This window comes from Mauremys reevesii, linkage group 10 (assembly GCF_016161935.1).
Source record: "Mauremys reevesii isolate NIE-2019 linkage group 10, ASM1616193v1, whole genome shotgun sequence".
In the NCBI taxonomy this organism is placed as follows: domain Eukaryota; kingdom Metazoa; phylum Chordata; order Testudines; family Geoemydidae; genus Mauremys; species Mauremys reevesii.
Genome location: NC_052632.1, coordinates 33,536,677 through 33,564,461, shown reverse-complemented (window position 1 = coordinate 33,564,461; position 27,785 = coordinate 33,536,677). Strand labels below are relative to the sequence as shown.

Here is a 27,785-nt window from a genome sequence, read left to right as displayed (position 1 = left end):
ATGGTTACATAATCTAAGCAATCATTGCTTTACTTCAGATTTTTAGGCAGTATTCTCATTCAATCAGCAGAGATTTCTCTGTGAGAGAAACAGTAGAGAGAAGAGCACAGTTCTCCAGTGCAAACAGGTTGCTTTCTAAAGCACTGTAAATTCTTGCTGTCTGTTTTTCACAACTCTTGATTTGGAATGCTGATAAATGAGGTAACATTTTCTAATCTTTAAATAGTGATTGGCTGAGTAATAATAACAATAATAACTTGATCTCACAGAGTATATATAATCACACCAATGTATCACCGTGTTTTGTTGCCCCTTTTCGACTAGAGTGGCTGCTCAAATTTCAGGGCTCTGGGATGTTCCAGATGGGAGTAGAAATTGGTGATAGTCAGGTGGTTCTTTGATGCAGTTTTATTTATTTACAAAGTTCTGCGTCTGAATGCAGATGGAACCAAGAACAAAAGGAGCAGTTTCTTGGCTTACAGCCCCCAAGCCTCTTTAGCCAACAGACCCAAAAGCACTCTCTAGCTTTTTCCACTATGCTCACAACCTACTGCTTGGCTTTCTTCCTTTTTGCCTCTGCCTGCCTCTCTGTTTCTTCTCAGTTTCTGGGTGTTCTCTTACATACCCATACCTGGTCACAATTCCACATCGAACCTTCACATTGTGCTAATTTCTAGGCAGACTCTTTTAGGCTTTGTTTACTCTTAAAATGCTACAGCTGTGCCACTGTAGCACTTCAGTGAAGACATTACCTACGCTGACAGGAGGGATTCTCCTGTTGAAACAGGTAATCCACCTCCCCAAGGTGCGGTAGCTAGGTCGACAGAAGAATTCTTACATTGACCTAGTGCTTTACAAATTTTATTAAAGCTAACATTAAAAATTATATAATACATAGGTTGAGAAAAGAGTGTCTGAACATCTGGGTATAGTATTTAGATTATCCACAAATACAAAGTTTGTTTTTAAAAGCCACATGATACATATAGTACATAATCCGCAATAACCCAAATTTAGGTGAATAGATTTAGCAATACAGTTTAGATATTAGAATCCTAATACTCAGGTACATCACCCATGAAAAGTTGTACAGAGATTTGGTTGTGGAAAGCAAAAATATATGAATGAGTGGAGGCTGTCCCTCAGTAACTGATAATTAAGTAGGTTGTCCATTTAGAAAATACAATCCATGAGGAAAGTATTTCAGTTACTTTCCTGACTGTGCTTCTCATCGGCACTCCAACTCATCACTCCTGGTATTGCTGATGTCCAGTGATGTGTTCTATGTAGATGTACCTCGACCGCCTGATGGCATCCGACACCATGAGTTGCTGCATCAGCCAAGCGTAGCGTTGACTGGTTCTGCATTCTCTCAGCACTCGCTCATTACTGGGGTCCCATACACGATCAGCGAGTCTGAACCTGGTAACCCTTAGCTCTCAAGGTTTCAGCCAGAGAGGTGTATTTCTCCACCTTTTGAGCTCGGGCACTGTGAAAGGTACAGGTCCTGTTCTTGAAGGGCACCGTGACGTCCACTATGATGATCTTCTTCTGGTCCTGGTTGGCATGGGTGGCAAGTTTGTAAAAATTTTGGTGGGGCCCAGAACCCGCCCCCAACTCCCCCCCCCCCCCCCCCACCCCCCCAACCTGGGAGGGGGGGGGGGGGGGGGCTGGAGGTCAGATCCTGGGATGGGGGGCTGGGGGGTGCAGTGCAGGTGCTGGGCTGGGGCAGGGGCTGGGGGCAGGGGTGGGTGTGCAGGAGGAGGGGAGGTGGGGGGGGGGGGTGAGGGGGGGGGGGGGGGTGGGGGGTGGGTGGGGGAGGGGGGAGAGGGGGAGGGGAGGAGGGGGAGGAGGAGGGATAGGGGCTGGGAGGGGGGGGATGATAGGAATGGGGTGAGGGGGGGAGGGGGGGGGGGGGGGGGGGAGGGTGTTGGGTGCTGTGGATGGGGGTTGGATGATTCATGGCGGGGGGGGCTGGGGCAGGGAGGGGGGGGGGGGGGGGGGGGGAGGGCTCTGGGGCTGGGCTGGGCTGGGGGAGGGGGGGGGGGGGGGGCTGGGGGGCTGGGCTGGGGGGGGGGTGCAGGGGGGATGGGGGGGGTGGGGGGGGCTCAGGCTGGGGCTGAGGAGGGAGGGTTGGGGGGGGGGGAGGGGGGCTGGGGCTGGGCTGGGGGGTTGGAGGGGGGCTCAGGGCCTCCAGACCAGCCTTGCCCTGCCTTGGGCGCACTGGCTGGCAGGCAGGCAGCAGCAAGCAGCGGCGAGCAGGCAGGGCAGCAGGAGGGAGCCAGGCAGCAGGCAGCGGAGGGTCGCGCTGGGACGCAGGCAGGGAGGGCAACGGGGGCGGGGGGAGGCAGGAGGGGAGGCAGCGGGGGCGGGCTGGGACGGCCAGGGCGGGAGGAGGCAGAGGGAGACCTGCGGTGGCGGGGGCTGGGGCCGGAGGCGCAGGAGAGGGGAGGGAAGAGAAGGCCAGCAGCTCCAAGCAGGAGAGCAGGCCCCCCATGCTGGTTGGTGGTGATGATGTCCAGTCACAGTTGGCTGTCAGTTCCGGGGATGGCAGAGTTCATGGCAACCTTCCCCCATGGGTGGCGGGATGGCTCTGGCCAGGCGATCTTGGATGGCATTGTGTCACAACTGCCAGGCTCTGGAATGGGGCTTGCAGCTACACAGGCATAGCCCCACTCCCTGCATCACTTGTCCCAATTCCCGTGGGAGATGGTTCTGTTCAGCGGGACGCAGCTGAGTCAGGCCCTGTGGATGAAAAGCCCGTCGGCAAATTGGGTGAAGCTGCCCCCAGGGAAGAAGTGGTTGCTGGCATCCCACTTGCACATTACCTCAAATGCCTTGCCCTGGTCCGGTTTCCATTTCAGGTTTTCCATGTATTGGTAGCGGATGGCATCCTTCAGCGTCCTCTCCAGCATGGTTCTAGCTCTCGGAGTGATGATAGTGTGATCTGTATTCTTCACCCGTGGCACCAGGACTCCCACCTCCTGGTGTTCCTCGCACCACGTCCAGTGGCTGCCAATACACCTTTCCAGTCGTTGCGTAGAGTTGCGGGCACAAGTCCAGAGTGAAGCAGTCTCCCCCACTCTTCCAAATTCTCCTTCCAGGGAGCCGCTATGCTTCCAACACCAGCAACTTGATTTTTCCAGCTGTTAATTCTGAAAACTTTAACCTGATTCTCCATTCTAATTTGGTAGCATTTTGCACTGGAGTAAATGATTACAAGAAAGTGCAAGGCCACAGAGGATAAGGCCTCTTCTTGCCAGTACTTCTCTGTTGTTGATCATTTCACTGTGGGTGTGCAGGTCCTATATGGATACTCTGTGCCAGATGGTACTGCTTCTGAGGGTTGGAAAAAACCTTACTCCAGCTCTTTTGTCTTCCAAGGAATTTTCTAGCGGAATTAAAACAAATCAAGCCATGATATTGTTAATGTAAAAATAAGCAGAATTAAAACAAAAACAAACAAAAACCTTCAGACCTTTATTCACCACAAAGAAACAAAAAGGGCAAATACCTATGTTTATTTTCTTTGCAGATCAGCTTTAATAACTGTACTGATCATTCATTGTACCTTTACTTCAGTGGGAGTTTGGCCTAAGGATGAACAATGATTGCAGGATATGGCCCACTGTTATTCCATCTTATAAGGGTTGCAATAATTGGGCAAAACAGGATGTGATAACCACAAAGCATCAGCCTTCACTTGCCATTTCCTTGTGTTTTCTCATTGCATATCACAAAATCAATGCTATTGTTTGTATCCTAATGCTTTAGTGAGTCCGTCTTTGTTGTGGTGTATAAACATTGATGCTGAGCTAATTTCTAGAATGTGGGTGAAGAGCTCATGTTGAGCAGTGGTAATGCTTTCCTGTGATTCACAGCTCTTAGGTGACTGCCAGTTCGTTGTTGTGTGATACTGGCTGCAGAGCTAATAAATGCCTGTCTGTACATTCAGCAAAGAGTCCTGTGGCACCTTATAGACTAACAGACATATTGGAGCATGAGCTTTCCTGGGTGAATACCCACTTTGTCAGATGCATGTCATGTATTCACCCACGAAAGCTCATGCTCCAATACGTCTGTTAGTCTAGAAAGTGCCACAGGACTCTTTGCTGCTTTTACAGATCCAGACTAACACGGCTACCCCTCTGATACTTGTCTGTACATTATTTTTCCATTATGAAGAAATGCTTTTTGTTGAATGGATTTTTCCCAGGTAAACAAAACAATATTTCTTACAAGTTTTGGAAGAAAGACTTGAGTTGCATACAGTAAGATACTAGAATCTGAGAGATGTTCTCCCTTCAGTGTATTTCTAATCAGGGCTGGCTCCAGGCACCAGCGCAGCAAGCAGGTGTCTGGGGTGGCCAATGGAAAGGGGCGGCACCTCGATCCCTCTCGGAGGGCAGGACTTGCCGCCGAAATGCCGCCGAAGAATGAAGCGGCTTTTTTTTTTCCCGCTGGTTGGGAGCCGGCCCTGTTTCTAATCAAATCTGATTCCCACTATTACAGTTTATTATTCAGAAGAGATTTTTTGAACCATGAGCTGAGCAGCAGTAGGCCAAATTCTGCATCCTCTGGTCCCTCCATGCATAAAATTCTCATTGATTTCAGTGGGAGTTTTGTCTGAATAAGGATTGACCCAGTATACTGTACTGCAGGGCCGCCCAGAGGATTCCGGGGGCCTGGGGTCTTCGGTGGCAGGGGGCCCCCGCTTCAGCGGTAATTCGGCAGCGGAGGGTCCTTCCACTCCGGGACCCGCCGCCGAAGTGCCCCGAAGACCTGCGGAGGGGGCCCCCCGCCGCCGAATTACCGCAGAAGCAGGACCCACCGCCGAAGTGCAGCCGGGTCTTCGGGGTACTTCTGCGGCGGGTCCCAGAGTGGAAGGACTCCCCCGCCGCCGAATTACCGCCGAAGACCCGGCTGCACTTCAGCGGCAGGTCCCACTTCGGTGGTAATTCGGCGGCAGGCGGGGTCCTTCCACCCCGGAGCAGAAGGACCCCATGCCAGCAAAGACTGGGAGAGGAAGAAGCTCCAGAGTCCCTGGAGTGAGTGAAGGACCCCGCTCCAGGGGCCCCAACAAACTCTCGTGGGGGCCCCTGCCGGACCCGGGGCCTGGGGCAAATTGCCCCACTTGCGCCCACCCCCCGGGCGGCCCAGCTGTACTGTCAGTGAGCAGATCACGTTAGTCATCATTATCATCTCTGACTCATCCTCATTTCAGAAAAGTTCTACTCTTACCATCCTCCTCACCTCCATCCCTCTACCTCCAAAAACCCATACCTCATGTTATTTGTTAGTCCTGAAACAGTATAATTCTCTCAAGGGAAATTGTCTTTTCAATGAACGCTTTTAAAGAGTGAGATCTTAATAAAAGAGATACCGTGTTGTCTTGACTTACCAGACCCAGACAACTTCCCACACTTGTTAAGGGGAATAACCCCCCAATGCAAACAATGTATTCCCTAATAAACAGCCAGGAGGGCTGGGAGTACAGAGAGAGCATTGGATACAGGGGAGAGGTGGATAGTTGGCTTTATGCACATATCCCACTTCCAGGAAATGTCAGCAGGCAGCAGTATTGAGATTGAGTAGCTATGTAGCAAATATTTAAACTAATTGATTAAGTAAATGAACTTGGAAATGGTTCCTGATTTTGATTGTATTTTTTGTGTATTATATTATTGAAGATCGCCTCATCCGGGGGCAGAAAAGAACTGCCTGGCTTTGGTCATGTGCACACCCTGCCCCCCTCCAACAACGGTGAGTGAAATTAACAAGGATGTCAGAAATAGCCCCAAATCCTGTGGTTCAGACCGTGGAGTGAACAGCTAAGTTTAAACTCGTCTTATGCAGGCAGCAGGCTACCTGGGGAGCTTCTCCCTCAGCCAGTCCCCCTGCTCCCTGCTGCAAGCTAGAGGGGAGCCCCTGCAGCCCCTGCTGAGTGTGGGGGTTGGGGGAACGGGGAGCCTAGCCACGTCGGGCAGCCTGGCAGGAGGAGCGAGGACAAGGAGGAAAATTTGACACTTGAGTTTTCAGTTTTTCAGGCTTATTCCAATAGTAAAGTTTTATTACAGACAGTATTGGTCATAGTAATAGTAGCTTTATTTTCTATATCTAGGTCATGCAATGGGAGGCAGGGGCAGCTCCAGGCCCCAACACGCCAAGCACGTGCTTGGGGCGGCATGCCACGGGGGGCGCTCTGCCGGTCGCCGGGAGGGCGGCAGGCAGCTCCGGTGGACCTCCCGCAGGCGGTGCTCCGGTGGTGCACCAAAGCCGCGGGACCAGTGGACCCTCCGCAGGCACGCCTGCGGGAGGTCCACCAGAGCCGCCTGCCACCCTCCCGGCAACTGGCAGAGTGCCCCCCGTGGCATGCCGCCCTGCTTGGGGCGGCAAAATGTCTAGAGTCGCCCCTGATGGGAGGGATCCATGAAGTACGTAGGAGAGGTGGGTTGCTTGTGTTTGGACTGTATGGGTAAGAAATGTAACTTACTTCCACCCTGGCCCCACCGCTTCCAGGGATGGGCAGAGTGGGACACGTACTGGTAAGAGCTGTATTTTACTTTCACCCCTGAGTAAGGGGGGAAAAAACTTCCATGTGGTGTAACATGGAATGGGGAGTCTATGCAGAATTAAGTAAGGGGAGGGATGTTGTCAGAATGACAAGCTGGAAGGCATTGTGGCTGCATGCTGGGTGGAGGGGTTCATGCAGGTATAGAGGATGTGTGAGGCAAGAGGAGGCTGCAGTAATCGAGAGAGAAGATGATTAGGGCATAGATGAGAATTCTAGCTGTCAGGAGGAAGTGGAAGGAATGGATCTTTGACTTCCATATTACAAGCCTGAGAGTCAGGGAACATGGTGGTGTTCTCAACAGTAACAGAATGCAGGATGTGAAGGTAGTTTTAGCCATGCTGTCTCCCATACTATCCTATCTTATGGCAGCTTTGCACCACCACGAGTCTTCTTACCTGACCATTAGTTAATTCCCTCAATGGAGGGGAATTGTGAAATATTGTGGCAATACCTTGGTAGTTTCAACACCACCACTCTTCTGGCAATGGCATAGGTGTTGCTGGAGCTCCCTTAGGCCCTAATCATCCTTGACTGTAGGAGTGACCCCCTTGGGTCCTTGGACAACCTGCATAAATCATAGCAGCCTCTAACTTAAGCCAGTGGCTGGACTGGCCCCAGGATTGGGGCCTTCAGAATTTCCTCTCTTGAGCTGCCCTCCATGTTCCTCAGACACCACTCAAGATCTGGGCTATTGGAACACAGGTCAGGGAGTCAGGATCCTGGAGTTCTATTTTGGACTCTAATGATAACTTGGTGTGTGCCCCTGGGCACATCAGTTAACCTAGCCTTTCTGTGTGTCAGTTACTCATTGTGTAAAATTAGGATAATATCTCACAGGGGCACTGCATAAAGCATTTTGAGGAGCCTGGGTAAAAGGTCCTATGTAAATGCAAGTAGTTATTTTAGACAAACTCTGTAGATTTTCTGGCTATAGAGCTTTATTTGGTAAACTAAAGGACACCCTCCACTGGCTCTGCCATCACAGGCATGTTATGTAAATCATCACATCAGCTACTACATAAGAAAAGGTCGTTTTATTATTTCCTAATAGGAAGAATGCAAATATATTAGGATAGAGCTGATGTCATAAAACACACTCTGAAACCAAAGACAATGCAAAATTCAAGGATTCTGTCACAGGGTAAGGTAGCCCTTTCAGGAAGTTGGGTTTAGCTCCCACCTGTGACTAATCACCTGCCTCCTAGCTGATGCTATCAGACTAGGGATCAGGTGATAGCTTGCTCAATTCCTGCAGGAGTCTCTAGATCAGGAGAAAGAACCCAGTTCATAGGTAACTGGCCTGTAGAGCAGAGGCACTCAAACTTTTTTTTACTGGTGACCCTTTTCACACAGCAAGCCTCTGAGTGGGACCCCACCCCCCATCAATTAAAAACACTTTTTAATATATTTAACACCATTATGAATGCTGGAGGCAAAGCAGGATTTGGGGCAGAGGTTGACAGCTCACGACCCCCCATGTAATAACCCCTGAGGGGTCCCAACCCCCAGTTTGAGAAACCCTTCTGTAGAGTGTAGCTCGGAAGGTAGCAGGCTAGGAAAGAGTGAAAAAGCTGCAGAGAGTAGATGGAATTGTTTCCTTGCTTCATTACAGCCCATCTGTAGTTGCTGCAGATTAACAGGAGAAAGAGCTGATGGTACATAGCATCAGTCCCATAGGCACTGACTCAATGGGTGCTCTGGGGCTCAAGCACCCACCCGCAAAAAAACCAGGGGTGCTCAGTACCTGCAAGATCAGATTAATCTTTTATGGGCTTCAGTGCCTTGTCCCCCTGAGGTCCCACCCCCACTTGACCTCTTCCCCCCAAGGCCCCACCTGCTGCTCGCCTGGGGGGAGGGGAGGAGCACCCACTAACAAAAACAAAAGTCAGCACCTGTGATCAGCCCAATTCATCCCAGAATTAATGCCAAAGATTACAATATTTAGCCCCATTTTACTTAATCTGACTGCTCACATGGTTAGAGTTATTCTTGTGTTTTCAGGACTGGCCCCTTATTGTCAGTTCTTTGGCGCAAGGACTGTAGACCTGTGTGTTTACTCTTTTGAAACCAAGTGTAAAACTGGAGTAGTGCAGTAGTGCATCAGGGCTTGTGTCTTTACTTGCATCTGGCTCCCTTCGGCCACAAGCAAGTAAATACCATGCTTAAATTCGGCTTTTAAACTTGATTATTCCATCAGTGTAGATGGCGTACAGTGTTGCCACTGGCCCTATTTCCAATACAATCATTGCAGGTTTTATGGCAACAGAATTTGCCTCAGCCTCTTGCTCTTTTACATTTGGTACCAAGTCCTGCTTGCATTATTCATATTATGTCAATGGACTACTTGTAAAATTCTGCTTTCCGATCTGCAAAGCAGTTCCCAGCCTTCCCTGCATATATGGGACACTCAGTTCTGTACATACAGGTACAGCAGGATGTAATAAATATTTTACAATTCTCTCTAAAGACCTCAAGATGAGGAAGCATTATCCCCACTTCACACAAGGAAACAAAAAGATGATCAATGACCTTTGCAAGGTCACAGTGAGCCAGTGGCACGCACAGAACCCAGATAACCTGACTCTCAGATCTTTACCTACAAGATAATTTCTCCTCTCTTCAAAAAGGATATCTGCTGTGTGGAGAGGACAGCAGAATTTTGCCTGGAGAAAACTATAGGGGAGGTTTGAGGCAAACTTTGGCTAACAATTGAGAAGCACTGAACTAAACCTCTGGCATCTGAAAAAAAAACTAGTAAACTTTTCTGTTTTAATTTCCATGTTTCTATACATCTCAATTTTAACCTGGATCAGAAGTGGCAATGTGTACTACAAGAGACTATTCTGAACAAAAGCCATTTTGGTTCCCCCTTGTTCACAAGAAGATATAATACTTCTAATCTATCCCCCCAAAACAATGTAGACCAAAGAGGTTCATTTAAGTGTTCCAAGTTTTCAGCACTTAACCAAAGCCATGATTAACACTTTGAAAATTCATCATTGCTAAATTGGTAGCCCTCTTACTTACTTTTCATCCCCTTCTGTCTGGATAGTTTTAAAAACATTTACTGGTATGAATATTCAAGAAGAATTGTAGAGATCTATGCATCCAGCAGGACATGGATTTTGCAGATATAGGTCCCCACCTTGCAATCAGATCCAGGCAGTTCCTTGCACCTGTGCAGAAACCTGTTGTAGTCAGTGGGGCTCTACAAGGATCTACTTATATTGATCTGACTGTAAGGTCAAGGCCATAGGGAGTACAAAGAGAAGTTGTTTGTGTTTATTTCACACCATTGTCTCTAATCAAGGAGTGTACAATTTAAAAAAACAAAACCTTATTTCTCCATCTATAAACCAGTGCTTCATAGATGGCAGACAGTGAAACTTTTGGGATCTTTTCTGGTTCCCACCAATGAAGCATATAAAAAATTGCACAAAGACATATGCAGAAATGTTGGTTTGTGTCCATGTCTCTTCCTTTCTCATTTTCCATTTGGTCTTTCTCGTAGACATAGTCATCTGCCCACTTTCTCAGATGCTACATCTGAAATCAAAGTAGATTACACAATGGAAAAAAATTCTCATTACAAAGGAACATAAGAATCCATCAACTTAATGAGTAGATTATTTCCCTGTCTTAGACACCCCCCAGTTTAGATAATTTAAAAAAAATCTGTTTTTTCTCTCTGAAATCCTTACTATCTCTACCACCTGTGATGTCAGATTCAGCTCATAAACACAACTAGACCACTATGCTACCTTTCTCCTTTGATTCCGTCCCCTTCACTGTCGTACAACAAGCAAAAAGCAGTTTTCCTGGTCAAGAGATGCTCTTCTACCACAACAAAAAGATACATTTTACAACTTTCCCTTTACAATATATTTGGCATTTTTTTAATCTCTGAGGCTGAGCTAATAAAGCTAAATGACATCTTTCCTGCTGAAATAGTGTTATGCCTTAATTGCTCTTAGTACAAAAGCCAGCTGATTTAGAGCTGTAAATATATATTTTTCTTCCTTTAATCTGCAGGTCTATTCAGGATATTTTTTTTTCCATTTTGAGAAAGAGAACAAGACTTGCAATAGAGAATGTGGAACAGCAGAGGAGCGCCACCTAGTGTTTCTATAGAGCAGTGGTTTTCAACCTTTTTTCATTTTCAGACCCTTAACAAATTTCAAATGGAGGTGCAGACCGCTTTGGAAATCGTAGACATAGTCTGCAGACCTCCAGTGGTATGCAAACACAGGATGAAAACCACTGTTCTATGGTAATGACAACCTTTCGCAGATCCCTTAGACAGTCTGCAAACCCCCAAGGGTTCACAGACCACAGGTTGAGAACCACTGCTACAAAGTAAAATATTGTAACACCTTATGGTATGTTAATACTGATCAAGTCTCCTGACCACTTCCAGCCAATTCAACTATAGTACGTACCATTTAATATTTTGGGTGATTAGCTCATACATAAGGAGGGATTTGCTTTGCAAACTGGATACATTTGATATTCATAAGGGACTTTCAAATGACCTTCAAGCTGCCCTAAAGGTGAGGGAGTATATGGAGCAGATGTGCTCCTCTGATCCCTTGCCAGCTGAATGGTCTCTAGGAGACAATCTAGCTAATCAAGGTGGGTTGAGGTAATATTATTGGGACCAACTTCTGGTCGGGAAAGAGACAAGCTTTCAAGCTTACAAAGAGCTGTGTAAGCTCAAAAGTTTGTCTCTTTCACCAGCAGAAGCTAGCCCAATAAAACAGATTATCTCTCCCACCATGTCTCTCTGATATCTTGGAATCAACACGGCTACAACAACACTGCAAACATCTAGCAAGCCTAAGGGTATGTCTACACTACCCGCCGGGTTGGCAGGCAACGATTGATCCAGCGAGGGTCGATTTATCGTGTCTAGTCTAACTAATAGATGCTAGTGATCCCCGAGCACTCTCCTGTCGACTCCTGTACTCCACTGCCACGAGAGGCGCAGGCGGAGTCGACGGGGGAGCGGCAGCAGTTGACTCATCACGGTGAAGACACCACAGTAAATCAATCTAAGTATGTCTACTTCAGCTACGTTGTTCACGTAGCTGAAGTTGCATAACTTAGATCGATTCCCCCTCCCTCCCAGTGTAGACCAGGTCTAGGTTTGAGCAACTTTCTACCTGTTTGGCTCCTGTTGTAAAAGTGGCTTAGGTCACCTCTGCCTCCTGCCTTCCACAGCATTGTGCCCTCCCTCTCAAGAACCTAAAGTGCAGTGGGTCAGGCACATCCATCCCACAATACAAACAATACAGGGCTATGTCAAAGTTCTTCACATTAGAACCCTGCAGAGGTTCTTGCAACAGAGAAAATGATTGTCTTTGACAGTAACAGACTATACTTGTGATTCAGTCTCTGCAAGATATTTTTTCTGAGGGGCCCCCAAAACTGGATCTGAATTTTGCAGCTCAGGCCCAATCTTTGTTTTTGTTAGGTGTGGCTCTCCTGCTCTGTAAACCAAAAGCAGTAAGTGTTTAACCAAAGGCAAAGTACTGATGTTGTGCTGCTCAGAATTTACCAATTTTCTACACTTGTGTAAACACAAGTCTGAGCCAAAGGATCTGCACTGATTGTACTCTTGATACGTTTGTATTAAATAACATGCCCTAGATACTGATTTCCTTATTGTTTCTGTTACATTGAAATGAGAACTTCAAGCACTGAGAATACCTGTATTCACAACATGGTGAAAGTATCAGAGGGGTAGCTGTGTTAGTCTGGATCTGTAAAAACTGACAAAGAGTCCTGTGGCACCTTATAGACTAACAGACGTTTTGGAGCAGAAGTTGTTGTGAGCTGATGAAGTGAGTATTCACCCACGAAAGCTTCTGCTCCAAAACATCTGTTAGTCTATACGGTGCCACAGGACTCTTTGTCGCTTTTAACATGGTGAGAAACACTCAATGTTATGAAATAAGTAGTTGAAGGGTTCTCATTATTCAGAGTAAAAATGGCTCTCTCATTTGATATGTTTTGTAAATGAACATGTCTGAACCAATAATGTGCCTACAAAATTACTGGTTCATTTTAAAAAAGGTCAAACTTACCAAAACAAGTAGTAGTAAATATTTTGTCAGGCTTTATGAGCTGATCATCAATATAACCATAGAAACCTCATCGTGTATGTCACACTTTTTAGGTGAAATTTACCCCTTTGTGATAGACCAGCATAAGGTCTACACTCCATCAACTCCCACTTTTGCCCTATATGGAAATCTTTGCAGGCCTTGTATTGGCCATCTGCATATGAGGGGAATTTCACCCTCTGATTAATTTGCTATTTATATTCATTTTCTAAACATCTGCCAAACAACTGAATGTCACCCATATGGACTCTGCATTCTAGAGCTGAAGATGGAAAAGAAAAAGCACGTAAAGTGAGTAGAAACTCACTACAAACAGTAATAATGTTGAAAGATGCAGCTATCGTTTATCAGTTCACATCTGGATTACATTTGTAGAAAAAGGATATGCATGAAATAAGGAACTTATCTTCCTAAGAAGAGGAACTTTCTGTTTCAATAAACTAACTGTAAAAGCAGTACAGCCTGATTAGAGTGTTGTAAGGGAGGAAGCTATACAGCAAGTATGAAAAAAGAGAAGTATTGAGAGCAAAAGTCTTGAGAGTATAGAGCCTGATTCTGTGAGTTGCTGGAACCCCAACATTTTTGTTGATGCCAGTAGCAGCTGCTGGTGCAAGATCAGGGTGTTAAATGCTTCATAGGAATGGGCCCGCTGCTGGTCAGGTGATAAGTTAAAGAAAATATTGGAGACAATTTATTTGGTATTTAAACATATCTGAATGAATGAGGCCAGGTCAATGTGAGACTTCTAAATAGTGCCAACATCTCTCCTGGAAACTGGGAAGAAGAAAGTGTCATGTGTTGTCTGGTAAATGACACTTTACAAGAAAGGCCTGATCCTGCAAGATGCTGAGTGCCTTCTGTGACAAACTGGGAAAATGTCTGTATTATGAATATTACATGTGACTTGATTTCAATTTTGTAGGCTGCCTGACTAAATGCATACAGCAAAATCAAAGGAGGCTGTAAAGAACCACACAGGAAAGCTAAAACAAGGAGACAGATAAGACAGGTGCAGGTACATACCTTCAAAGCAGCAAAGAGAACAATTAGTCCATTACTGGGAGATGCTATTTCTAGATGCCAGCAAAGTTATCAGGATTTGTTTTGCCAGAGCTGAGACCCTGACCAGTTAAAAAGGTGCCCTTGACAGAAAAGGAAGGGGAAGTGGTCAGAGAGGCTGGTCAGAATGTCAGTAAAAAGGCTGGCAGTCTGACAGAGACAAAAGGAGAAGGCTGCAAGAAGTGTAGGCCAGAGCTGCTTGAGTTTTGGCTACAGCGAGGTTAAGCTTAGGTAAGGGAATATGCATATATATCTTTGACCATGTCTATACTACGGCGCTGCTGCTGTAACCCCATAGTCACAGACTACAGCACTGTAGGAACTCTACCTCCCTGAGCCATTCTAGCTAGGATGACGGAAGCATTCTTCTGTTGCCCTAATTGGGTCTACACTAGGGTTAGGTTGGCATAGCTATGGCGCTCAAAGTCCTGGAACACCATATCTATGTTGACCTATGTTTGAAATGCAGATTAGTTATTTTAAATCTATCTCTGTAAGTGCTGTATACCTTTATGGCAAAATCATGCTTTGTGTCTGAAGAAGCTGTTTCAGTCTCACTGCAAAGGTATCCCATCACAGGCTCCGACAGAGAAACCCTGGCAGGGTCCAACCCAGGTGGACCCACTGAATCAGTCAGTGGGTACGCAAGGGGCTGTAAATGAAGTCCTGGTCTAAAAGTGGATGAATTGCAGAATTCCATCCCAGAAGAGGTCAAGGCCTGACACCTGTGAGGGTAGGGGAAGGAGGTTCACTCAGAGACTCCCGAGAAGGGACAGCAAAGCAGCTAGCACACTAACACCTTCAACTCTCAATGAAGTCAATGGAAGTTGAGATTGCTCAGTACCTTGCAAGATCAGACCTTGAAAGATCTGGCAATTGTTGACAGTCGCAGGGTTTTGAATTTGTACACATTATGGGATTATTTGGTAGAGGAACTATTGAATAGCCTATATTATAGAAGTGACATTTACTTGCCCTTTAAGTTAAATCAGCCTTCTTTCCCCTCCATGTCTATTAACAAAGCCTCAACATCCAGTAAAGCTTTAACAGATATGCCATGATAAGCACTGCACTGATGTGGCCTCCTTTAGCTGAGCCACCTCTACATAGCTTGAACATGCATCAATGCCAGTTAAGTATTATCTGTCCTCTAGGATTAAAATATCCCCTCATAATGTATCATCTGCTGATGAACAATACTGAAATTTGCTATGCTCTGTTAACAGGGAAATGGGTAATTCAGTTGTAGAAATCAAACTTGAGAAAATAACTCCCCAGCTACATATGAAATGCAGCATGACCCAGTGAAGGCTGGAAACCCAAGAACTGAGACTAAACATTTTGCTTCTGTTTAACCCCACAGTTTTCTACACAACATTCAGAAGGGAGGACTAATGATGTTGGCTATACCAAGGGGATTTGAAATAGAGAAGCTCTAGTCTCTCATTTGTGCCTTAGGCCTGGTCTACACTACACGTTTAAACCGGATTTAGCAGCATTAAACCGATTTAACCCTGCACCCATCCACACAATGAGGCCCTTTATATCGATAGAAAGGGCTCTTTAAACCGGTTTCTGTACTCCTCCCCGACGAGAGGAGTAGCGCTGAAATCGGTATTGCCATGTCGGATTAGGGTTAGTGTGGCCGCAATTCGAGGGTATTGGCCTCCAGGCGGTATCCCACAGTGCACCACTGTGACCGCTCTGGAAAGCAATCTGAACTCGGATGCACTGGCCAGGTAGACAGGAAAAGCCCTGCAAAGTTTTGAATTTCATTTCCTGTTTGCCGAGCGTGTAGCTCTGATCAGCATGGGTGGCGATGCAGTCCCAAATCCAAAAAGAGCTCCAGTATGGACTGTACGAGAGATACTGGATCTGATCACTGTACGGGGAGACAAATCTGTTCTATCAGAGCTCCGTTACAGAAGATGAAATGACAAAGCATTTGAAAAAAACTCCTGGCTATGATAGACAGAGGCCACAGCCCAGTGCTGTGTGAGAAGCATAATGGAAAGCCAAGTGGACGCTCATGGAGGGAGGGAGGGGGTACTGAGGACTCCAGCTATCCCACAGTCCCCGCAGTCTCCGGAAAGCATTTGCATTCTTGACTGGGCTCCAAATGCCTGAAGGGTCAAAAACATTTTCCCGGGTGTTTCAGGGTGTATGTCATCAATTTACACACTCCCCCCCCGAAAGAAAAGGGAAAAGGGAAAAAATCATTTCTCGCCTTTTTTCAATGTCACCCTATGTCTACTGCATGCTGCTGGCAGACAGGGTGCTGCAGCACTAAACCGCAGCATCTTCTCCCCTCCCCGGTGGCAGACAGTACAGTACAGAAGGACTGATAGCCGTCCTCATCATCATCCTGTGAGTGCTCCTGGCTGGCCTCGATGAGGTCGGCCGGGGGCGCCTGGGTAAAAATAGGAATGACTCCTGGTCATTCCCAGCAGATGGTACAGAACAGCTGGTAACCATCCTCATCATAGCATCTGGGGGCTGAGCTCCATCAGCCCCCGCCCTTTCATGTGTAAAGAAAAGATTCTGTACTGCCTGGACTATCATAGCAGCTGGAGGCTTCCTCCCCCTCATTTTATCTCACTTCATTTCTGCAGGATCTCTGGGCTCTGACACGGAGCGGCTGTGCTCTTTGGTTCTCTAGTACACTTGCACCATATTCTAGGCTGGACTGACTCTATTTTTAGACAAAACATAGGAAGGGAATGACCCGCAGAGTCATTCCCATTTTTGCCTATGCGCCCCCGGCAGACCTCAGCAAGGCCAGCCAGGACCACCCATGATAGCAGCAGACGGTACAGAACGACTGATAACCGTCATCTCATCGCCAATTTACAATGGCAAATGGTGCAATATGACTGGTAACCATCTCTGCTATCTTGCAAAGGCAAATGAATGCTGCTGTGTAGCAGTGCAGTACCGTGTCTGTCAGCAGCATCCAGTACACATACGGTGACAGTGACAAAAGGCAAAACGGGCTCCATGACTGCCATGCTATGGCGTCTGCCAGGGCAATCCAGGGAAAAAGGGCGCGAAATGATTGTCTGCCATTGCTTTCCCGGAGGAAGGACTGAGTGACGACATTTACCCAGAATCACCCGCAACACTGTTTTTGCATTGGGATTTCAACCCAGAATTCCAATGGGCAGGGGAGACTGGGGGAACTATGGGATAGCTACGGGATAGCTACCCACAGTGCAACGCTCTGGAAATCGACGCTAGCCTCGGTACATGGACGCATACCGCCGAATTAATGTGCTTGTGGCCGCGTGCACTTGACTTTATACAATCTGTTTTACAAAACTGGTTTATGTAAAATCGGAATAATGCCATAGTGTAGACATACTCTTAAAGTGGGATCTAGTGACAGAAGCACTGGCTATTCTGACATAGTCTTGGCACTGTATGAAAAAAATCAGACAAATTAGAACATTAGACAAGTTATGGTAATTGAGACTGATCTGGGGATATAGAGATGAAGATAGACCAAGTGGCTTTTCTGCATGTCGGATTCAAAGATACATGGCAAATTTCTGAAGTCGGGGAGGTTGCACAGGGTGCAAATCAAGGCAGAATTGGGGCCGAATTTTATGTGGTTCAATGAGTGGGCAACAAAAAATTACTGAGTAAATACAGCATTATAAAAAGATTGTGCATGTACTTCATTTTGGCATGTGCACATCTTGAGCTTCAGTTACACATAATTATTGTTTTTCAATTAACCCAGTACACCAGAGATAACTGAAATTAATGTAGAGATTTCACAGATGAGTAGCACAATGCCACAAGACAGAAGAAGAAGTGAGCTGTAGCTCACGAAAGCTCATGCTTAAATAAATTTGTTAGTCTTTAAGGTGCCACAAGTACTCCTGTTTTTTTTTTGCGGATACAGACTAACACGGCTGCTACTCTGAAACAAGACAGAGAGGGATTCTAATCTAATCTTATCTGTAGGTTAGGCTATGGGATGGAAAATACAGTTGAATGTAGTCATAATAGTGAGTCTGGTAGCAATACACCAAGAGGGGATACCTCAAAGGGGCAGACATGGAGCATACTAGCCAAAAACGGAAGAAGGTGATCTTCCCCATCAATTACAGCCCATTTCATACTGATTTCCTGCAGAAGGGCTGCTGGCTGCGTTAAGGGCAAAGCCAATTTCAGGGGTCTGATTACTGGCAGTACCTCAGTCAGGAACTATCCCAAGAAGGTTCGGGTACCGTCTGCTTATGGAGACTTTCCTTGCCGGAAATGCAACCAAAAATTGAGCTGGATCACGTCAAATGTCCAGGGACATCTGACAGGCAGGACTTAGCAAGGCACGCTCGCCGCGTACTCCGGAGCGACAAGACATGCGTAGAGCCCAACTGGACTTCCCCATGGAAGGGGCCCAGCTCCGTGTGCACACCCATAACGTGTGTGCACGAACATGCAGCCACGATTGCACAAGTAGCGGCTGAGGGGGGCGGAGCGAGGCCCGGAGCAGGGGAGATTCCCGGCTGCAGGGCCAGGCTGGCCAGGGGTGGGGCCGGGCAGGAGATGCCCGGGCAGCGCCCGTAGCTCACCCTCCTCTGTCAGCGAGAGGGCGGAGGGACGCCCGGGGACTACAAGTCCCGTCAGGCGGCGGGCCGGGCTGCCCCGCGGAGCGGCCGGAGGGAGGCCGTGTGCCTGCGGCAGTGCTGGCAGGGAGGCGAGGGGAGATGCCGGCGGCGGGCTCCGCCGAGGGGGAGGAGGGCGGCGGCGGGGACGCCGCGGTGCCGCTGAGCCCGGCGGAGCAGGCTGGGCCGGGCGCCCCCAAGCTGTGCGGTTACCTGCAGAAACTGTCGGGCAAGGGCCCGCTGCGGAATTTCCGCAGCCGCTGGTTCGTCTTCGATCCCCGCCGCTGCTACCTCTACTACTTCAAGGGCCCGCAGGAGGCGCTGCCGCTGGGCCACCTGGATATCGCCGCCTCCTGCTTCAGCTACCACCATCCCGAGGCCGCCGCCGCCGCTACCGGGGACGAGGCCGCCGCCTTTGAGGTGCACAGTCCCGGCGGCACCGTCACCGTGCTCAAGGTACCCCCACGCCGCTAACGGGCCCGGGCCGCGCCCCAGGCTGCCTGCTGGGCCCCCCCGGAGACCCCTAAGCCGCGCCAGGGAATGTCCTCCGACTCCTGAGGGGTTGGGGCAGGGGTCCCTCCTCCCGCACATCCCCCACAGAGACCCCAGTCTCCCCGCCTCTGTGCCCGGAATCCCCTGGGGGGCTGGGCCAGGGACTCATCCAGGATCCAGCTCTATAGCACCCGAGGCCCGGGCCTTCTTAAATCCCTGTTATCGCCCCCAGTGGGCTGAGTCAGGGACCCCTTTCCTCACTCACCTTTCCCCATTGGTAGCTGATCCGAAGCCCCGGGGGGTGTTCCCCCAGGCTGAGTACCCCGATAGCTGATGTCTGCTAGAGGCTTCCTCACTCTATAACATACCACTTGATGCCCATCTTTTACGCAGGGAATCTTGTGACACTCTAGGTGCCAGGTAGCAAACAAGGGGCTTTCCCATAGAGTCTCACTAAATGTGACTGTGTGATCCAGGCCAGCAGGTTCCCCTTCCCCACAGTCTGCAACCGCGATTGTAAATGAGATGTTACTGTTCCTCCTTGGCTTCCTTTCAGTCACTTTTACTGTTAAGCACTGCCAATGTCAGATGCTGCTCTGTTAGGCCAGGTCTACACTATAAACTTACATTGGTATAACTGCCTCACTCAGGGGTGTGAAAAATCCACCCCCCTGAGAGACAAAACTGTACCGACATATAGCACTGTCTACACTGGGCTTATGTCAATGGGAGAGCTTCTCCGGTCCCTATAGCTACCGCCTCTCGTGAAGGCAGATTAACTACGCCCCAAGCAGCTACCGCCTTTCATGGAGGTGGATTAATTATTATGCTGTTGGGAGAAGCTCTCCTTTCAGCGTAGTAGTAGTGCTGTAAGTGTAGACCTGGCCTTATTCTTTAGTTTACTATTCTATTGAAGCATAAAGCAGTTAATAATGGTACCTAAAGCTTAAATTAAATAAACAAACAAACCACCATTGTCCAGTAGCCTACTCTGAGGCTAGCTAGCTTCTTTTTCAACTTTATTGTTCTATCTCCAACTTTCTCTAAGTAGGTTCACTTCATTGTATGATTAGGTTTACTATTGCTGTCCAAATGTGACTCAGAAGCCCAACATTTGGGTTTGCTTGGTAGGCCTTTTGCCCAAACCTGGGAATTAGTATGGGTAGCTGTAAGGTACAGAGCAACATGCCCACTCCTTTGTGTAAGTGTCCTACCCAGAGTAGAGAGAGTTTAAAAAACTGTTTGCTCCTTTTTAGCATGTTTTTGTTAAACAGGATTTCATTTTTAAAGTAGTGATACAGTATGATTGCAGGCAAAGATCTCCTGTCGAATAATCTAAAAGACTTCTTTAGCTGATAATTTTTTTATTTATGTGTTTGTGAAAATGAAAGGCTCTCCTTCATATGTGTTCACTTTTTGATGTGGAAAGTACCCCATAATCAGGGCCGGCTCCAGACCCCAGCGCGCCAAGCGCGCGCTTGGGGCGGCATTTTGCCGGCAGGGCGGCAGGTGGCTCGGGTGGACCTCCCGCAGGCATGACTGCGGAAGGTCCGCCGGAGCCGCCTGACGCCCTCCCAGCACACCCTCCGCAGGCGCGTCTGCAACAGGTCTCCCGGAGCCGCGGGACCGGCAGCGCGCCCCCTGCGGCATGCCGCCCTGCTTGGGGCGGCCAAATTCATAGAGCCGCCCCTGACCATAATGCATCTTAACGTACACATCCAGAACCTGAAAATAACCCATAAATTTTGTCTTTTCTCAAGAAATGAAAAGAACATCTTTCAAAACACAGGCCAAAAGTATAGTCCCAAACTACTCCCAGAAGCAAACACCCTGAGAAAGAAAAATGTTTGTGGAACCTGGTCTGATCCTGTGAAGGGAACTGAGCTCTAGAGCTGGTTGAAATTTTTTTTGTCAAAACACTATTCCCATAGAAAATGGCTTTTCAATTAAATGAAAATGTCATGGAAAAAATCTGGCTTAATCAAAAATCTTAGGTTTTCATAGAAAAGATAAATATTTCTATATGTGATGAAAACAAAAAAAGTGTAACACTTTTTTCAGGGGGAAGAGGTAGAGGATGGAGGGTTTGGGGGAATCATTTCCTGATCAGCTTTAGTGAACTGCCTCAACTCCTGTTAGCAGGCGCTCAGGCCTTCATAGGATTGGAACCTTAATCTTATGACCTTGTATTTTATGTATGCATCCTTTGTTCCATCTCGTGATGAAGGACGTTTGCATAGGTCTGTTCAGCCTACAGAACAAGGGTTTACTTTAAATATATTTGGTCATTATTGGGGGAAGTGTTTGTCTTTGAGTATTATTCCTATTCATTTAATATCAGTTTTTACATGACACATTTTATATTGCAGCAACATGTTTTGTAGGAAAAGATAATAAAATTAAGTAAATATATATATTAGACTTGGTCATGCTAGTGTGAGCAACATGCAGCTCCTCTACTCAAGTTTCCCTGCATACGCTTTTCTTGGTTCCTGTGGTCTCAGACTCCTCTTTGATGTTACCTACACCTGCCCGAGACCCTCTGGGAAAGAGAGGGGTTATGTGAGGGTAGGGCCTTAGAAGTCTACATTTGCTCAAGCACAATCATGAGGCCAGAGGTGATGTATAGGTACCAGAAATAAAAGCAGATATCCTTGTCATCTATTTTTACCTTTCACGGGGTTGTGATGCTTGTCTTAAGCAACCATGTGATTGACCATCAAAAAAGCTATTGCCTAATATATGTAGTCCTTATTTAAAGATCAAGCAAACTTTTATACTAGAATCTTGGGGACATTTTGAAAGGAACTGGTTAAGTGAAGATTTAGTTGCTGGAGGTGGTCATTAGTGTATGTTTCACTGCACTCGTAAGTTTTTATTCTGTGTTTGTACAGCACCTAGCACGATGGGGTCCTGGTCCATGACTGTGGCTCCTTGACAGTATGATAACACAAACAATAAAAAAAGAATTCTGGATCCAGGATTTAATTGATCTCTTTACTCAAAAGCAACCAGAACAATAATATTTTAAGAACTAAAGTGTCTTTCAGCCAAGTTCTGCGGAAATAAAAATGAAGAGGAATTGATGTTCAAAATACTGGTGGCCTGATCCATCCCTTGTTGAAGTCAATGAGAGTTGGATTGGGCCCTTACTGAATTTTTAATGCAGGATAACAGCCTAGCTGATTTAAGAAAAAATTACACATAGAAGCACGAGGACCTTACTGAGGAAGAAAGTCGAGTCAAGTGTAGCTTTCATCCTCCCCCTATGTCATATGCTTCATTTTCCTCAATTTGCTTCTTGTTCATAATTTCCAAATCTCATGGTACAGTCTTTATTCGGTATTTATAAGCTTAAATAAGAAATAAGCATCAACACCCCATTCTGAAATGACTGTATTATTGAAGAACATATTACTACTTCACAATGCTTCGGATTAGCTTTCTTAACATTCATGACCTAATCCTCAGAGTTGCTCAGCACTTGTAACTTAATGGGAGTTGCAGATAATCAGCTCAATTACTCTCAGGAGATTGTTTTCCCATTTGACAAACATTTCAGGAAAAGTGTCACAGTCTTCATGAAATAATATGTGGGTCCCAAATTGGGATTGGTGGACCATCAGTAAGACTATGAGTCTGTCACAGAAGTCACAGATTCCGTGACTTTCCAGGACTTCTGCAGCAGGCAGCAGGACCGGCTCCAGGCACCAGCTAAGGAAGCAAGTGCTTGGGGAAGCCAATACAAAAGGGCAGCACTGCCCCCGCAGCTCCCATTGTCTGTGGTTCTTGGCCAGTGGGAGCTGCGGAGCAGGCGCTCAGGGAGGGAGCAGTGTGCGGAGCCCCCTGGCCACGCCTCCATCTAAGAGCCAAGGAACATGTCACCACTTCTGGGGTGCTTGGTAGGGAGCCTGCCCTCCCCCCTCCTCCAGCAGCCGCAGCAGTGGTTCCAGGATGTGCACCACCGCCCCTCCACACACACACCAGTAGCATCCCCCAGCCACACCCCCCCCAGAGCACCCATGGTGCCCCCAGGCTGTCCCTCCTCCACCCGCAAGAGCACCCAGGTTTTAGTCAGGGGTATATAGTACAAGTCATGGACAGGTCACGGGCTGTGAATTTTTGTTTACTGCCCGTGACCTGTCCATGACTTTTACTAAAAATACCCATGACTAAAATGTAGCCTTAACTATCAGTGGTCCTTGGACAATTTGCTGGTTGCATGGTGCTGGCTTTCCTTCTTATTTATAGCTCTTAAAGCACATAAAAAATGGTTAACAGAACATTAAAGGTTTTTTCGAATATTACTTTGCTTCATAAGCAATTATTGTAATTGCCATCACAGGCCCTTGATGAGTGGAGTGAGGAAGGTGGTTCTCAAAATAATCTGTCTTCTAGTGATCCAAATCATGAAAAATTTGAGGACCCTTACTTTAGAATAATAGGGCCTAATCCTGGAACCATTTGCTACCTGCACTTAATGCTATTGACTTGACTAGATATGCTCAAGATTGAACATGAATTTCTGTTTGCAGAATCAGGCCCTTTGTTTCATAGAATGAGGGGGGAAAAACAACCCCCCTGTGATGGTTTGCCCCCTTTTAAGATGCCACCTGATGTGCTGAGATATCACTGAGCCCGCCTGTTCTGCCACATGGGCCTCCTTTAACTTGTCCGGCTGAGCCAGGCTCTGAAGCCTCCTCTAGCACACACACAGGTAGGGCCACACCCTGCTGCAGAAAGACACAGACACTGAGATCAGCTGTGGGAAGACTCATCTTAAGGGATTTGGCCCAGCACTCAGGTGCCCACCTGCTTTGGAGTGCAGACCCAAAGGTATATTGTCTTGTGTTGTATAGAAAAATCTGCACAGCTCAAGCTCATAAAAATTTGCCCTCTTCCTCAATGTGAAGAGAGATGCCCAACTTCTTGCCTGCCCAGTTAGAAGTTACATAAACTGGGTTTAATAATAAACAAAATAAATGTATTAACTATCAAGGTAGATTTTAAGTGGTTAAAGAGAGAGCAAACAGAACAAAGGAGATTACTAAGCAAATAAAACAAAACACATACTAAGGTTGATTCACTAAAAAAATTGGTTACAAATAGTAATTTCTCACCCTAGATATTGTTCCGGGCAAATTACAGAAAGGCTTGAAAGTCAGCTGCACTGGCCTGCAGTTTGAGACCTCAGGTATTACTACTCACAAGCGAGGTACCCTTCCAGCTTGGGCTCAACTCCTCTCACCACAGTTCAGTTCTTGCTTCCAGTTGTTTTTCCAGCGTCTCTCCCAGCTCTGGCGCCACGACCACACTCGCACTTCAAAGTGCTGCCGCGGGAGCGCTCCCACGGCAGCGCTTTGGAGTTTCGAGTGTAGCCAAGCCCGTAGTCGGTATTCCTAATTTCAGGTACAGAAATGATACAAAAACAACGAGGAGTCCTTGTGGCACCTTAGAGCCTAACAAATTTATTTGGGGGTAAGCTTTTGTGGGCTAAAACCCACTTCATCAGATGCATGGAGTGAAAAATACAGTAAGCAGTATATATATTACAGCACATGAAAACATGGGAGTTGCCTTACCAAGTGGGGAAGTCAATGCTAATGAGGCCAATTCAGTCAAGGTGGAAGTGGCCTATTCTCAACAGTTGACAAGAAGGGGAAATTACTTTTGTAGTGCTAACGAGACTGATGCAATCAGGGTGGCCCATTTCCAATAGTTGACAAGAAGTTGTGAGTATCAGCAGAGGGAAAGGTGAGATTGAATTGGCCTCGTTAGCACTGACCCCCCACTTATAAGGCAACTCCATTCTTTTCATGTGCTGTAATATATATGCTGCTTACTGTATTTTTCACTCTATGCATCTGATGAAGTGGGTTTTAGCCCACAAAAGCTTATGCCCAAATAAATTTTAGTCTCTAAGATGCCACAAAGCCTCCTCATTGGTTTTGCTGATACAGACTAACACTGCTACCAAACTGAAACCTGTCAGAAATGATTCAGGCATACAAATTGGACAATCACATTCAGTATATCATAATTTTTCCAGTGATAGCTTACATGTGCATCTTGCATAAAGTATATCTCAGTTATGTTTGATATGGATATGGCATATTTCTATAAAACTATGGAATGGAATGTGTAACCCTCCTCCCCACAAATCCTATAAATATTTTGTACCAGGTGTCACGCTGTCTGATGTGGCTCACAACTGTGAGTGCTTGCCTCATGGCAGACTCAGAAAACAGAGCAGATACCCCAAACTGGTGGTGTAGTCTATAATTAGATTTCCCTAAGCTAGTACCAAATGTGAACTCCTGGATCACTGTGCCAATCTTACCATGGAGTCACAGACAGTCCCCTTAGATGCTCCAGTCTATCTTGCTACTGAGACAAATGGGATTTAGTGATAAATGGTCACGTATACCAAAGATCACATCACATTTAGGTTGCTTCCAGACCCAAGAGACCAGTTACTTACCCCAGAGCAACGGGTACTCTAGATCTTACACCAACGACAACGTTGGTAGCCAGTTCTACAGTAAACTAATTAAAGGCTTATTAGCTAAAGAAAAGGAAGTGAGTTTTTGAGAGTTTAAAGCAGGTAAAATATATGTTCAGGTGAGTCACAATCTATAATTCCGAATGGTAGCAGAGATGTAATAATCTGCCAGTTTCCCAAAAGTGTCTCATGGCTACTCAGAATAATTCTGGGGATCTCAGTCTTCTCATTCAGTTATTCTGCCCTGTTAAAATCCAAACAGACCAGAGATGCAGGATCTTTCCCTGAATCCATACTTACAGCGTCTTCTCAAAGAAAACAAGCTGACAGGGTCACTACCCACGTGGGCTTTTTCTTTGATGATAAAGAGCAGGGTGGATTTGATTTAAATCATGATTTAACTCACTAGTCAGAAAGACTTGATTTAATCATAGATTTCTACATAAAAGTTCATTCTTGTTGGTTGTTATAACCTTAATATGTATTCTTCACAACTCAGAGATAGATGTAGGTTTAATTTTTAGAAGGTACACATTATACATTTTAAGTGATTTATTTTGAAAACTTTTCAGATTAGTTTTACAGCTATAAAAGCTATCTCCCAATTCAACAGGTTAATCATTAATATTTGGAGGATTTTCTTGCCATGCTGCATTAGGAGGAGAAATCATTAGACAGACATTTAACTTGTTTTATTTAACTAAAACAATAATGTTATGTGTTTTGGATTTTTTTACTTCAACAGCAAACATATAATATTTTAACAAACAAGCATATGAATTTTGAATTTAGTTAAACATTCAAGTTTTTTAAAATCAGGTTTGTTTTTGTTAAAATTGTTTAACTAAAATAGTTTAAATGAAATATTAAAAAAAAACAAAAATTAAATTGACTATGTCAGCCAGGTCAACATGAGAAATTTAAAATATTGGCTTCTGCAGCTAACTCAGTCGTCTTCACCTTCATTTTCCTGTTCACTATCTGGAAAATAAAAACAGGCTTTCCTGCTTTTTCAGGTCCCAAATGATTTCTCAATTTGGAATGAATTAGTCCAGAAGGAAGAAAATATTCTTTCTACACCTGCAGAAGAAGCTACTGCTGTTGAAGTGATGATCTCACTTTTAACAGTCTCTGAATCCAAGTGCTTAAGTGACTTCCACCAGTTCAGTGGTGTGACTTTCTTTAAACATCATCAGCAAACATATATTTCTTGAATGGCTCTTATTCCCAAACTGGGTCTCTTTTACGGCCTGCTGCCGTTATAGGTTTTCCCTTCTAGTGAGAGAATGGTATGGTAGATCTCAAGACTTCTGGAATATGCTGCTCAAACAATTTCAATTTTGTTTCTATTGCCTGTCCCTCCCTTCTCACATTTATCTCCAGACTTCTTCTCCTCGTCCAGATCTATTCTGCCCCCAACAATCTTCTAGTCATTGAACTTTTTGAAACTTTGCACTTTTAGACTAGGGTGATCAGCCAGCAAATTTGAAAAATTGGGATGGGGGTGGGGGGTAATAGGAGCCTATTTAAGAAAAAGACCTAAAAATTGGAACTGACCTTATAAAATCGGGACATCTGGTCACCCTATTTTAGAGAGAGGTAAGGGATTGACTCTGTGTACACAAATTTGCAGACGGACAATAGGGTTGAGGTCTGTTATTTCTTATCTCTATACTTTATTTATTTATTTATTTATTTAAAACATTTTTGCTGTTAACCTCTAGAGAGACAAATCCACAGTTTGGGAACTGAAAAACTAAGCATCTCTGATGGTATCTTCTAGACTGAGCACTGACTCCCATTGGGTAGATAGAAAGATTAACCTAAATAATCTATACAGAAGCCCCTGGAACCCCATAAAGTTGGGTCCCTAATCCATGAACTATTGGAACCCATTTACAAAACTTTTCTTAAACATTACATGAATATATTGTCTCATACTATAGAATTAGAATTTATAATCCCTACTCCACTATGAGATATCTTTGAGTTATTTAATTAAAACCATCTTTAGATAGGTTTTTCCTCAAAAAGCATTTTATCAAAAAAATCTGATTTTTTTTTTTAAATCAGTGATTTTTATCCACCCTGATACAGAGTGAGGAATACATTTTGAGTCTTTGACCTCCGATCATCACACACAATGACCACTTGCTTTGAAATTAGCACTTTTCTGTTAGAGCAATGGTGGGGAATCTCTTGTCTATCAGGAGCCATAGACCTACAGAAAAAAATCAGTCCCAGGCCACACACAGCCCCACGGGGGTGGGAGTTGCGGAGCCAGTGCTGGGGACAGGGGCAGCACACAAAGCTTCCCTGATCACCTCTGTGCCTAGGGGCCGCAGGGACAGGCTGGCCGCTTATGGGAGTTCACAGAGCCGACATGACTTTTAACGGCTTGGCAACCCTAGCTTCCCCCT

At 46.0% G+C, this 27,785-nt stretch overlaps 2 protein-coding genes across 2 annotated transcripts in view; one reads left to right on the top strand and one right to left on the bottom strand.

Moving 5' to 3' along the window:
- The window catches only part of SH2D7 (SH2 domain containing 7), a 46,852-nt gene extending 27,575 nt beyond the window's left edge, over positions 1–19,277 (bottom strand). Inside the window, exon 1 of the mRNA XM_039492056.1 lies at positions 19,129–19,277. The gene's annotated coding sequence lies outside the window, so the exon portion shown is untranslated. The remainder of the gene's footprint in view (positions 1–19,128) is intronic.
- Positions 18,093–27,785, top strand: part of TBC1D2B (TBC1 domain family member 2B) — a 63,039-nt gene continuing 53,346 nt past the window's right edge. The window contains exon 1 of the mRNA XM_039492053.1: positions 18,093–18,827. Within this exon, the coding sequence (XP_039347987.1) occupies positions 18,474–18,827 (354 nt within the window). The 5' untranslated portion in view covers positions 18,093–18,473. The remainder of the gene's footprint in view (positions 18,828–27,785) is intronic.